Genomic DNA, 14,866 nt, shown 5'->3' on the forward strand with positions numbered 1-14,866 from the left:
CCAGGGGCCCTGCTAGTTCAAATTAAAACAAACCAAAATTTTAGTTTAAACATATACAGAAGTTTGGATTCATGAAAAATGTGAATTTGATTTCTTCAAATTCTTCACTCAACTTAGGATTCTAGAGATTCTGAAATCTTAGAATTTAAAGAGAATCTCTTTAAGAGAGCTTAGTTTAAAAAAAATTAGGAGGGCAGCCCGGGTGGCTCCGCGGTTTAGCGCCGCCTTCAGCCCAGGGTGTGATCCTGGAGACCCAGGATCGAGTCCCATGTCAGGCTCTCTGCATGGAGCCTGCTTCTCCCTCTGCCTGTGTCTCTGCCTCTCTCTCTCTCTCTGTCTCTCATTAATAAATAAAATCTTAAAAAATATTTAAAAAAATAAAAAAATAAGGAATTTAAAGAGATAAAGAAGGTAGGGAAAGCATTTCATAAGCAGAGAAATTAAGTCTAAAAATCCATCATTATCAATTATTTGGGAGATTGGCAAAATATGCTGTTAGGTAAGTACAAAGGACTCAAATGATGAAGGGCCTTCTGTGCAATATCAGTGTATGAACTGCATCCTGAGTTAAGTCACTAAAGGACTTATGGTGGTCCATGAAACCATGCAAGATTTAGAGGATAAATGATGTAATGGAACTAAAGAGACGAGAGTTATGTTACAGACTTATTTAATCTATAAGACACAGAAGTCACAGTTGGTTGAACAAAGCACAACATTCTGATTCAGCTCACTTGAATTAAGAATCTTAAGACTGATGTTATGGTGGTAGAACTACTCAGTAAAGAATGAATAAATAGAAAAACAGAGGTTTGAAGATAAAGCAAAAGATGATCCTTAAGCTCCTTTCTGTTGTGACCACTTACTATGTTATCATAGATATTCAAAAGTATGGGAAAAATAAAAAAGGACCGAGTAATACTTTGCCTGAAAAATGAGAGTATTTCAGAAAACAGCAGAATTGTATTAGCCAAAACAAGGGAATATCTCAAGAAGTAGGAATTTATAAAAAATGACAGATATTTTCAGAAGCTTATTTCTTTCAACTAAAAAGACATTCTCAAAAGAAAATGCCAGAGTTTATTAATTATCTTTTATTGATTCCTCACTATTCCCCCCTCCACAGTAACAAACTTTGTGTCTTAACTCATACCCTAACCCAATTCTCATTGGATGAGCCTGTCTTATCCCTGTAACTGCTTGCACAGTTATGCTTTCACTTAAGTATGTCTACCGTGTAACTTTTCTCTCTTGCAACCAACTTGACATCTGGAGACTGAGAAAAAATAGTATTCCTATCAGTGCAGATTTCCCTGAAAAAATCTTCTATTAAGTATTTTAAGAGCTGGCTTTTCATTTTCTGTCTTCCAACATGCTTAGATCTATCCAGAAAAGTCCTGCTTGATCCGTAAGCCCTTTCTAGGTTCCATTTTCCTTACTGTTTTTTTATTGCCAAACTTCTAAAGTTAATGATCTAAACTTGAGGCCTATACCCTGACAACGCTTCTATTGCTACAACCTGAAAAAACATTCCGCAAAACTCTTTTTGCAAAACCCAATGCTTTTTCTCAGCTGTCATTTTCCCTCTTTTTTGTGGACTTCGTCAATTGAATACCCTCTTTGGGAGAGGTAATCTTCGGTAATGTAGAAATTAGGAAGGTAATCTTCAGTAATGTAGAAATTAGGAAGAGATCCTGTTCGGGAGATGCTCTTCCTAATTTCTACATTACCATCCTATGATGGTAATGATTTTCTTTCTTTCCTACCTTCAATTGTCACTTTTTCTTTCTTTCCTACTTTTAATTGTCACTTTTTCTTTTTTTCCTACCTTCAATTCTGTCACTTTTTCTTCTGTACTTTTAGGTTGACTTAAGTCTCATAATCAGCCCTTTACAAGGGTTATGTTCTTTCTCAGGCAGATATTCAAATGATGTCAACCAATTATGCAAATAATCCCAAAATCTAGATTTTTTTTTTAAAGATTTTATTTATTTATTCATGAGAATACACAGGGGGGGGGGGGAGAGAGAGAGAGAGAGAGAGAGGCAGAGACACAGGCAGAGGGAGAAGCAGGCTCCATGCAGGGAGCCCAACGTGGGACTCGATCCAGGGTCTCCAGGATCACACCCTGAGCTGTAGGCGGCGCTAAACCACTGAGCCACCGGGGCTGCCCCCAAAATCTAGATGTTAATCATCTTATGTCATTGTGTATTACCAATCAATCATATTTTCTATTACTGGTCAATGCAGGCTTCTTGCACATACAAGGTCATTTCTATTTCTCTGCCTTTGTTCTTAATAACTGGATATGATGCTCCCTTCTTAATCCAATTTCTACTTGCCATTCAACATTCAGTTATAGAATTGAAACCTCTTTACTCAACTACTCTGTCCTAAACTGGCCATCTTATGGTTGGCTCTCAAGAAAAATAATATCCCACTTCAGAGAAGGATCTCTCCAGTTCATGAGGAGACCTTTTATCATGATTCACTAAGTGCACAGCAAAGGGCTAAAGCAATCAGACCTTGATAAATATTACCTTGGTAAATAATTAAAAGGACACAAAAATTTGGAAAAATTTAAAGAACTTCAAAGTATACTTGAATAATTGAATGAAATGTTGCCATACAAGAATAAGCTTCAGGGCACCTGGGTGGTTCAGTCAGTAAAGCAACTGACTCTTGATTTCAGCTCATGATCTAGTTGGGGGAATTGAGCCCCTCATCAGGCTCTGTGCTCAGTGTGGAGTCCGCTTGAGATTCTGTCTCTCCCTCTGCCTCCCACCCCGCCCCTGCTTGCACTCAATATAAATCTTTAAAACAAAAAAAGCATAAGCTCCAAGCAGCTGACCCTAACCTTAATCACATAATTTTTATAAAAGTTTAACATGAATTCATTGCTTGTACTTTACTTCCATTTGACGATGTATCAAAATGGTAAATATTACATTTCCAAAAGCGTACCTTTTTTCAGCTCGTACTTTTTTCCCACAATGAGAACAAGTATACATGTTGTCACCTTCTAAAGTGTCTTTAATAGTTACTTCATCAAGAGATTCCTGTGTATTAAATCAGATTTTAAAGTTTCATATTATTGTTTACAGTAGGCAAAATTACAAAAAGTAGTAACTATCATTTGGGCAGGATGCACAGAGGAAAAGAAACTTTTTAATAACAAAATTCTAAATTTTAGCATGAAAAAAATCCCCCCCCAAAACTGACAAGATGCTCCATGAATTTTACTAAGTTTTTCAAAAGTACAATTTTTCAAAAGATAAAAATTGTACTAAACATTTCAACTTAGGGGGGAAAAATCAGCTTTGTGGTCTACTTTTAATTCTTATTTGATCTGCATAGCTAGAAGAATAGATGAAAACATGAAAGTTAATTTTCTATTGAGATGACAAACATAAAACTGCCATATACAAGTACCTAGAAGCAGAAACAGTCTAAACAACATATACAATGTTACTTACATAAATGTTCTTCATATCAGCCACTTGGCACCTCACAGTATAGAACTCTTCAGCAGTCTGACTAACATGTTCACAATCCTGGTCAATCAACAATCAAATATCAGTAATTTATTATAATAAGCTAAAATATACATTAAGATTTCCAAAAGTAAAGAATAGATACAATACTTACCAAGGACACAACATTGTTTGTAATTACACCTCCAAACAAACTTTTGACGGTATTTTTCTTTAAAAACAAACAAAAGTGAGTAATTAAAATTGGGCAGGTCTGTACAGATTTCAAAGTAACATCAGTATTCTGGTACTAACCAGTTCTGGAGACATTTCTTCAATTTTAGTAATGAGATCAGTAAAAAATTCGGTCATATCTTTTTGCTCCCCAGTATTCAGAGGCTGCTTATCCATGGTGTATGTTTTACAAAAGGGTCTAGGATTATATGCTTTGCATTCACTCTCCTGCAAAGGAAAAGGGGGAGAAACAAATCTACATCTCAAAAAAAAAAAGAACATTATCACAAGGTTCTTGAATAAATAACAAAACAACAAAACAGAGTAAATCTACAAAGCAACCACTCTTTTCGATTTCATTTTGTATGATTTTCATGGCATTTTCAGTTTAATAGTCTTGGTGCCCAAAGATGCTTAATTATGAAGTCTGTGTTTTTTTAAATCTAATAATTTCTATGAAGGAGTTTGGGACTCAAGAGATACATATCTGTACTATCAAACATAAAATACTAATATTTTGTGGGTTAAATAAATTTTCCTACAGACTCAACTTTAGTAGGTTTTTATTTATTTATTTATTTATTTATTTATTTTTAATTCATTTGAGGGAGAGTGAGTGCACAAGTGGAGAGCACCAGCAGGCAGGGAGGGTCAGAGGGACAGGGAGAAGCAGACTCTCTGCTGAGCAGGGTGCCTGACGTGGGGCTCAATCCCAGAACCCCAGGATCATGAGCTGAAGGCAGATGCTTAACAAACTGAGCCACCCAGGTACACCTGAACTTTAGTAGTTCTTAAGAGTAGTTTAAAACACTCTTCTGTTTTGTCAGTTCAGATGGCATGTTCCAACTGTGTTAAATGGAGATTAAAAGCGGGATGAAGAGTGCCTGCATGACTCAGTCGGTTAAGCATCTGACTCTTGATTTCAGCTTAGGTCATGATCTCTGAGTTGTGACACTGAGTCCAGATCAGGCTCTGTGCTGGGCATGAAGCCTTCTTAAGATTGTCTCTTTCCCTCTCCCTTCTACTTCTCCCCTACCCCAAAACAACTGGAATCCCTGAATGACTAGTGAATCTTTTCATTTTGTTAAAAATTTCATTTACTGAATCCTTAGTGTCAGAAGTTGAAAAACACAGGAATAAACAATATAATCTCGGTCCTTAGGATTCTAACAGGTAAGACTAGCAACTTTCACTACAAGTGGCAGGTATGAGACAGAGTTGTAGAATTACAGTTTTCTTAGAGGAGCTGAAAAACAAGTTGCTTTGGGAAAGATGACAATAAGAAGAAAAGGGAGAAAAGTGCTAAGGAAAGAGTGCTGCAGGTAGAAGGTGCTAAGGAAATAGCTGCACAAGTGATGAAGCAACAGTGATGATGGGCTTCCAAGAGAGGATACCTGCTACAGGATGAGGCTGGTATAGGAAGGAGTAAGAGAAGAGGTTGAAGGGGGAACCTGGCTGCCTTAGTCTCGGGGCTGTGGGCTTGAGCCCCACATTAGGTACTGAGAAAACTTAAAAAAAAGGGAGGGGGGGTTAAACAAAAGGGGCAAAATCAGAAGATATGTGCCATGCTGATCAAACTGAATACTATTTTGTTCGTAGTAAAAAATTACTGAAGTGTTTTAAGCAGGGGAATAATATTGTAAGATTTGTTAATTTTTTAAGATTGATTACTTTTATAGTTTTGGGGGTGGGAATTAAGAGGAACAAAGAGAAATCAATCAGAAAACTCTACGGGGGGATGGAGGGGAAGAGACCAGATACAAAAAGTTCTTTAAAGGATAAATTAACAGTCATCACACAGGTGACTGACATACGACTACTAAAAGTCACTTTGACAACACCAATAACTGACAAATTCAATTTGAAAAATAAGAGTAGATAGTTAAGGGCAAATCTAATACAAATGAACTTCATTTAATGTCTGCAGCTTATGTAGGTTATAGCTAATTAGTTTTCCATATATAGTTGTCAAACATACCATTAAATATGTAAACATTTTTTGAAGCTCCAGAAGAGTGGTCTTGTGCTTCATATCTTCTGAATACTGGAAATTAAGAGAAATGTTCCATTATAACATACTGATGGTAGCAAATAAGACATTCTAACAAAGAAAGTGTTAAAATGTGCTTAATACTGTATCTGTTTTCATTCTTTTAGCTCTATGTAGAAAAAGTCTATTCAATTTAGCATTTTAAAAATTAAAGTATTATGATATAAATATAGCCATCACTATTATAAAGAAAACTGAATAAAGAAATCTTTTAAAAAAAATTGCTTTCAGATCAAAGCTCATTTGGTGCAATACTGTTTTCACAAATTAGTAACTGTGCAAGAACAGAAAACATCATATGTGTGCAATAAAGATATTTTCTACAAATAAATTCATACATTAAGAAAATTGCTCTAATAATAAATGACATCTCTCCATCACCTAGTCATACCTTTATTTTTTTCTATAACAGTAGTATATCCTTAATACTGTAGAAAAATTACTGGCCAAGATGCCTGAAAACCCCAAATATTCAAATATCATTAACTGAGATTTAGGTATCTCACTAGATCCGTTCACTAGAGGCTTAGTCCTGAACACCATCCTTACAGGCACTTATTAGATATAGTCCAGCTCATCCAAATATTTTTTTTTTAAAAAAAAGCTATGAAATACGACCCTTACTACAAACTACTACCTGTCAAAATTGTGAATAAGCTCTGATAGTCTCATGGAATAATAAGCTTCTCTATGCCAGAAGTATTACAGTAGTGTCAATTTTGTGAGGAGTGTTCAGTAATGTGGTCTGCTATTTAAGAGCTTATAATCCAACTGAGGACATAAGGACACTGAAATAGGAATCTATTCAACATATCATATAATTTTGCAGTAACTAGATTATGTACAACAGGAACTGAGTAAAAGTAATCAACAAAATTGAGAAAACAACTGTAGTAATATTTCCGAAATACGGGAGGCTTAATACTCCATGAGATTAGAGTAAAAGTCACACAAAACATTTTCCAACACGTAACAGAACTCATACATGTAAACTATACATAAAAAACAAAAATGCTCAGGAATAAAGACCTGGATTTATATTTTCATTGCTAGAGAATGAGTTGTTGGCTGAAGAACAGAAGTGACTGACTTCTAAATTAAGAAAAAGCAAGAACGTTTTATTTTACTTAAAGTATAAGTTCCAAATATATACTCCACATATGTATTTTCTACTTAAAGAAATACATGTTTGCATCCATTAGGATGGCTATTGTCAAAAAACAGAAAATAAGTGTCAGCAGGGTTGTGAATAAATTGGTACCTTTGTGCGCTGCTGGCAGGAATGTAAAATGGCATAGCCACTGTAGAAAACTGGCATGGTGAGGTCTCAAAAATTTAAACACAGAACTCCCATATGATCCAGTAATTCCACTTCTGGGTATATATACAGAAGTGAAAACAAAAACTCAAATGGATACTTGGGACACTCGTGTTCATGGAAGCATTATCTAGAATAACCAAAAGATATAAGCAACCGAGAAGTGTCCAATGACAGATGAATGGATAAATAAAATGTGGAACAGATCATATAATGGAATATTATTCAGCCTTTAAAAAGGAAGGAAATTCTGATATGTGACACAAGGGTGAACCCCGAAGACACTAGGATTCCACTTAAAAATGAGGTACCTAGCAGGTACCTAGCATAGTCAAAATCATGCAGACAAGTAGTAGAACGTAGTTGCATGAGGTTTGGGGGAATGGAGAATAGGAAGTATTTCATGGGTACAGTTTCAGTTGGGGGAAGTGAAAATATTTTTGAGATTGATGGTAATGTGTCAGTGTACTAACTACCACAGAACTATACACTTATACACAGTTAAGATGGTTAATTCTAAAAAAAAAAAAAAAAAAAAAAAAGATGGTTAATTCTAGTTGGGTATATTTTACCACAATTAAAATACACGCAGCTTCTTTTAAATTTTCTATGAACATCAGAAAAGGAAATAAAAATAACTAATGTATTCAAGTAAATAATCAAGTGTGCATCTGACTAGAGTACTTTCCAAAGTCATGTCAAATTCTATTAAGAATTTTTATGTAGAGACAAGTCTAAATTTAGTTTCTAACAAAAAATACTGCTTATGAAACCTACTCCTAATTAGCACATTTAATTGTTTTTTTTTTGGTGCTACATTTTAATTTCTGAAAATGCTAATGGCTAAACAGTGATCACTGATATTTAGAAAAGAAATCAAGTATGGCCATGTTAGCAGCTAGCCAGAAAAAACAAATCGCTAAAACTATGCCTCTCTGATCATCCTTAGTTGTATAAAATTAAGAAGATGGGGCCACAAATCTAGACACAAAAATTTCCATATGCTAAATGAATCAATTATTCAACTATTTCTAAGCATAATCAGTCTCAGAAGAAAACTTAAAAATATTAATATAACTATATTGTAACTTGGAGATTCAATTTGAAGCCTACCTTAAACATATTAAAGATTCATTGAAAATACATAAAGAATTGCAATACTTTTGGTGGGGGGGGGGAGGGAGTTAGGACATCAAGATGACATAATGGAGGAAAACAAAAACCCAAGTTCAAGCATAAAGTAAGTTTGCCAAGAAATTATAAAAGCAGTGCAGAAAGCAAACTAAAAAATAGTCCATGGTTAAAAAGAGTATAAACAAGAAACAACAAGAAAAATAGTATGAAGTAGATCTTACCCAAATAAACTAAGCCCACAGTGAAATTTACTTTGGGATAAAAAATAAAACAAGTTATGGGATCGCTGGGTGGCTCAGCAGTTTAGCACCTGCCTTTGGCCCAGGGCATGATCCTGGAGTCCCGGGATCGAGTCCCACATCGGCCTCCCTGCATGAAGCCTGCTTCTCCCTCTGCCTGTGTCTCTGCCTCTTTCTCTCTATCTCTCATGAATAAATAAATAAAATCTTTAAATATAAATATATAAATAAAACAAGTTATGATTCTGGTATATTCTACTTTGTTTTACACTTTGCTTATTTTCTATGTAGGAAAATTTATATTTATTTTTACTGAAAATATCATTTTCATTGTATACACTGAGTGTACATATTCCACAACTGTGTTTTCCTCTGAGAAATAAAGAAATTACACTATGTTAGGAGTAACCTATTGAAATGTAAAAATATTTAAGACATTACGAGCTCTGTAATCAAATACTGTCATTTTTTAAATTCTTAAATTATTTTCCCAATGTTTTACATTGAAATAATCAAGATTTATTAACAAAATTTAAAATTCTTTTATAGTTTTAATACTTAATGTGAAGAAAACTTACCTTAGCAGTGAAGACAGCCTGTCTTGCCTCAGGTATCATATAAAGTTGCTGAATAGTAGAAGCCAAGTAACAAGTAGCTCCAAGGTTAGTTAGGCCAACAAATCTACATTCAGCACGAACATCCTCATGGGGCCAGTAGTCCCACTTATAAGGTGCATGGGCTGCTGAAAAAAAAGGGAGGAAAAGATGCCCCCCCCAAACAAACTATGAAGTATAATGTATTTTGCTTTTACTAACAGCCACTACTCTCCATTACTTCAGTCAATATACATTAAACGTTATATATGACAACCTAAAACTAATGTAACATGTCAATAATATTCAAAAAATAAATTAGTAAGAACACATAGAAAAACTAGTTCATGCTCTAAGATTTCAAAAGACTGCCAAAATTTAATTTTGACACTAAATTATTCAATCAAAAAATTCCAATACTTGGGATATCTAGAAAAAGTCCTTTACACTTTTTTTAAATCAATGTTTACATTTTTAACATCTTGACAATGATAGTTTATAATGTTAAAAGTGTATGAATAGTGAAATCTCTCTTTAAGCCATGCCCTCCAAAATCTCTTTTCTGCTCATAAAATTTAGAAAGATTAAAAGGAAAAGTATGCTTACACTGCATGTGTTGTGCCATAACCCAGTTGTGTATTAGCCTATAGTTCTCAACGGATCCTTTTACCATCTCTACTAACAAATCATAAGCAGCAGCTCTTGAAGAATGTGATTTGCACTTTGGCTGTTGTCTGTCTTTTAGACTAGGCAACAAAAATAGGAGATTGAAGATATCTCTTAAAAATTCCTGGAAAAAGGAGAAAGGCCAAGTATATTATCTAAAATTACATATTAGTTATATTCTAAATATAATGAATATCTTACATAAACTATATGACAATCTACAATTTACTTAAAGGCTATTTAAACATTTAGAGCAGCATCATATACAATCATCTGAAAGTCTTCCTAATGTTCATTTCTCTTAAAGAAAACAGAATGGGTAGAGATCACCTTTATTCCTCTTTACCTCTTGATAGATAATAGGTTCATTCTCAATTCCCATCTATAATCCTATTATTTTCTACTCCATTAAGTGACCAAAAGTTTTTGTTAAAGACCCATTACGTCCTATCTTGACTGTCTTTGCTATTTACTTTGGTTTCTCATTTCACTCTCCTAACAGTAACAGCAGCAGTAGCAAAAGCACCACCATACTCTTAATGAACAGTTATGATGCCAGATAATACCTCAAGGCCTCCATACAAAAAATAGAGGAGGCTAAGAACCTTGCCTGGAGTCACAGAATTGGAAGAAGCCAGAGCCAGGATTTCAGACACCAAGCTCCTAATTTCTATCCCAGTGAAGTTCAAACTCAAGTACAAGGTTCTACCATGCTAGATGTATTCTTCTTTAAATTCAATCTACCTGAGAAAGGGTCACCTTTCCCACTTGCTTTTTATTAATTGGTACTTTGTTACTTTACCAAAGGTAGTTGTTTCTCCCATGCCTCAAATACTACCCTGGTACATTGTTCTGGGGTATAAAACCTCGCAGTGTATTGTGTAGAAAAGAGGTAATGTAGTTAAGACTAACATAACATTCTCTTATCCTCAGAATGGCTGGTTTGTAAGGCTGGCTCCTGGTTGTCATGTGAAAATTTGAATGGTTAAAAAAAAAAAAAAAGAAAAGAAAAAAACAGAAAGTTTGAATAGTAAAGAATTTGTTCCTCTGATATAAAACTTTTCCTATGATAAAAATGACTTATTATGCCTTTTGTATTTGGTTTGCTAAATACTTGCTTTCTACCTGAGAGTCTGGAATTTCAGACACTTGTGGTCAGTTATATAGGTACTATAAATGACAACCCCTACCTTCACTCCATCTAAAACTCTGACTCGTTAGGTTCAAGAGAGTTCATTCCCCTGATAAGACGACACCTCACACTTGTTACACTCATTGCTGGGGAAATTAAGCACATCCTCTGAAACTCCAATAGGAGAGGACTCATAGAAGCATGTACCTCATTTCCACCAGATTGGCTGGATGCTGTCTTTTTGTTGCTAATTTCATTTTGTATTATTTCACTATAATAAATCTTAGCCACGAGTACAACTAAATGCTGAGTTCTTTGAGCCCCCTTAGTGATAGACCGAACCTGAGGATGGTCTTGGGAACCTCTGCCACAGGTACTAAGTAAAAGACAATTTGAAATACTTTCCCCATTATGATCTCACCTCTTCCATATCATGACTGTCAAAGAAAGTACAAAGTTCTGAATTTGCAACAAAAAGTTTGGCTAAGAAATATGGAAAGTGAATAGGGTCTACTTCATATAGTTAACAGACTGATAAGTCTGTATCCTGCCTATCTTAGAATTCAGGTTAGATGATGTGTCTTGGAGACAAAGACAACTATAAAATAACGGCATACAAAAAAAATAGGATTGGCTGATAACTAGTTTAAAATGATATTGGGGAAAATTATTGGGGATAATTCTCTCCCTTTGCCCTCTTCCCCTCTAAAAAAAATTAAAAATAAATAAAATTAACTATCTTTGCCAATCAGTTTGGATCCAGAAACTGAATGAGCAAAGTTTCCATAGCTCCAAAGCTTTGATGTATTTAAAATGTACTTAAAACCTATGATAAGATAAAAACATTTTATCAAAAATACACTTGCGGCCCCGGGTTCCTCCCGGGGCTACGCCTGTCTGAGCGTCGCTTGGAAAAAAAAAAAAAAAAAAAAAAAAAAAACATTTTATCAAAAATATTAGGTTGGTAAAAGCCTAATGAAATGAATAATATTTTTATTTTCCTTACTCTGAATTTACCAGAAAAGAAGATCTCTCTAACTGAAAGGGTAACTGATACACATTAATAGGTCCATTTTTAAAAAGATTTATTTGAGAGAAAGAAAGAACATGCACACTGAAGCATGAGTGAGGGGAAAGCGGGGGGCGGGGAGAGAGAATCTCAAGCAGAGTCCCCACTGAGCACAGAGCCTGACACAACGCTCAATCCCACGACTTTGAAATTGTGACCTGAGCCACAACCAAGAGTTAGACACTCAAATGACTGAGCCACCCAGGCACCCCTTAATATATCCATATGATAAATAATGGCAAAACCATTTTGGTATACTTCACAAAAAGAACCACCTCAAACTGCTGAGAAAATACTAAAATTAGTTTCTGATAATCAGTGTTTAATTTTTAAGATGTAACTCAGAAGAAACTTAAAGATTAATACTGTTAAAATAAAACTTCCATTTCTACTGTACACATGTAAATGTTTACATTTCCATTATGTAAATAAGATTTCCCAGAACCTACATCTATAAATTTTAAAGGAGGAAGAGAATTAATGAACACACATTTGACCTTAACAAATAACATCCACCTGTAACTACATGAATTAATTTTAAAAGACCCATCCTTCTTGTTAATACATTCATTTTTAATTAAGTTTCATTTAATGTCTCATACTTCTTTGGCAAAACTTTTACAAGTAAAAGTAAAGTATATTTGGTCTTGCCTATGGTTCTGCAGTAGAATGCATGCCCTGGGTTGTAGTCTCTGCTATTCCCAAATAAACCCATTTTTGCTGGTAAAATAATAGGCAGCTTTGTTTTTAAAGGGTAACATTACTTGGTGATCAGAAGTGGAATGCAAGGAAGACCCCCCCAACAGCTCCAGTACCCACAGAGCCAACTAGACTCATTGCTTTCTTGCTGACCTTGAGGTTTGAGGCTTTGAGTCTTTTAAGAAAGTCCCATTTGGGAATTCTTCACATCCTAGGATGACTTACAAGGAGAACATCAACTTTGCCACCCCAAAAGTTCATAAGAAGGAAATCTCTAAAATCATGTAAGGTGACATCCATGCTGAAACAACTTTGACCCAGATATAACAAAGAGTATTTACAATGGATAAAAATAAGAAAGTTTCAGAGAAAAATGAGATATCCTAAATCCATTCTGTTCTTACTAATCAAACTGCAAAACAACAGACTATAAAAATGTATCAAGAATATAGTTCCATTTTTGAGACTGAAAAAATTCAAACAGAAAGTTTGACAAAATTATTGCTAGATTGCCAACTATTTTTAACGCTAGAAAATGAACTTTTGACATTTGATGAAGATACAAATTTTCTTCTACAAAATATGTTACTAAAAAGTTTTTAAAGTCTGCTGTGTATATGTAAAAAAAAGTACATTTATGTTGCTTTGATTGCTCATGTCCAAATAAACGTAACATAATGATAATACAGAAGAAAATTTCAGATAACACCGTGAGGTCACAAGAAATAAATATTTTTTTCAAATAAACAAATTCCTGGAAATTATATTCTTTAAAAATATGGAGTTGATGGAGATTAAATAGTGTACTTGTGATGAGCACCAGGTGAAAGATGGAATTGCTGAATTACTATATTGTACACCTGAAACTAATATAACACTGTATGTTAACTACAACTAAAAACTTAAACTAATAAAACAAAAAACAGAGTTGAAAAATCTAGAAATTTTTCAAAGTTTAAAGATCTGTGAGAGAACACCTAGGTTTCCTCTGTGAGCCATAAAAGTTTGAGGACCACTGCACTCTGCTGGCTCTTGATCTGTCCAGATATTTTGCTAAAAAGCACATTCTTTTTTTTTTTTTAATTTTTTTTTATAAATTTTTTAAAATTTTATTTATTTATGATAGTCACACAGAGAGAGAGAGGCAGAGACACAGGCAGAGGGAGAAGCAGGCTCCATGCAGGAAGCCCGATGAAGGATTCAATCCTGGGACCCCAAGATCGCACCCCTGGGCCAAAGTCAGGCGCTAAACCGCCGAGCCACCCAAGGTCCCCGGGGTTTATATTTTTAAAAGGGAATTAGAAAACTGGAGAAAGAGGAAAAGTGAACAAGGGAGGAAGAGAGCATGACGAGAAAGAAAAAGCAGTAGAAGCAGTGGTGATGGTGGTGACAGACTGTATTTAGCTTGCAGGGCCTAAAATATTTACTAGAAGGCTCTTTAAGAGAAAATGGTGATTCCTGAACCACAGTAAATTCTCAGAAATTTTTAAGAATTCTTAAATAATAAAGTAAAATCATTAAAGTAGAAAATATATTTTAAATACCTAGGAGATAAGGAAAACTTTTTTCTTTCTTTTTTCTTTTAAAGATTTTATTTATTTATTCATGGCAGAGAGACAGAGGCAGAGGGAGAAACAGGCTCCATGCGGGTAACCCAACGTGGGACTTGATCCCAGGTCTCCAGGATCACACCCCAGGCTGAAGGTGGCACTAAACCACTGAGCCACGGGGGCTGCCCAGGAAAACTTTTCTTAATATTACACCAAACCAACTGCTTTAAACACCTCCACTTGCATATACATTTCATATTTAATGTGTCCCAAATAGATCTGATTCTGACACTCCTACCTCTCCTCAAAACTGATCTATCCTATATATATCCTATATCCTGATATATCCTATATATTCTATAAATGGAATTATCATTCATTCAATTTCTTAGGCTTAAAATTGAGTCTTTCTCTCCCACTTCACAATCCTATCCAAATTTGCAGTCTATGAGCTCTACCTTCTTCAATAAACATCCCAAATCCAAACACGTTTTCACCATCATCCCTCTTCAGAACCACTCCAAACTTCCTAGCTAGATTCCCAACACATTTGCCCTCCTAGCTTTCTACCCAGAGTCTAGATCAGAGAAAAGATTACACAAAATAATGGTTTTCAAACACCTGCAAAGAAGCTCAACCTTACTCATATTACAAAAAATAAAACAAACCTGGGAGAATCTTTTTTACCTACTGTACTGGCAGAAATGAA

At 34.8% G+C, this 14,866-nt stretch overlaps 1 protein-coding gene across 3 annotated transcripts in view; it reads right to left on the bottom strand.

Annotated features, from left to right (window-relative positions):
- Positions 1-14,866, bottom strand: part of USP34 (ubiquitin specific peptidase 34) — a 242,803-nt gene that overhangs the window by 53,085 nt on the left and 174,852 nt on the right. For all 3 annotated transcript variants that reach the window (XM_072741698.1, XM_072741697.1, XM_072741696.1), the window contains exons 42-48: positions 9,648-9,831; positions 9,027-9,187; positions 5,686-5,751; positions 3,789-3,935; positions 3,649-3,705; positions 3,477-3,554; positions 2,965-3,059 (exon numbers count right to left, since the gene is read on the bottom strand). In XM_072741698.1, the coding sequence (XP_072597799.1) occupies positions 2,965-3,059; positions 3,477-3,554; positions 3,649-3,705; positions 3,789-3,935; positions 5,686-5,751; positions 9,027-9,187; positions 9,648-9,831 (788 nt within the window). The remainder of the gene's footprint in view (positions 1-2,964; positions 3,060-3,476; positions 3,555-3,648; positions 3,706-3,788; positions 3,936-5,685; positions 5,752-9,026; positions 9,188-9,647; positions 9,832-14,866) is intronic.

This window comes from Vulpes vulpes, chromosome 16 (genome assembly GCF_048418805.1).
Source record: "Vulpes vulpes isolate BD-2025 chromosome 16, VulVul3, whole genome shotgun sequence".
Taxonomy (NCBI): domain Eukaryota; kingdom Metazoa; phylum Chordata; class Mammalia; order Carnivora; family Canidae; genus Vulpes; species Vulpes vulpes.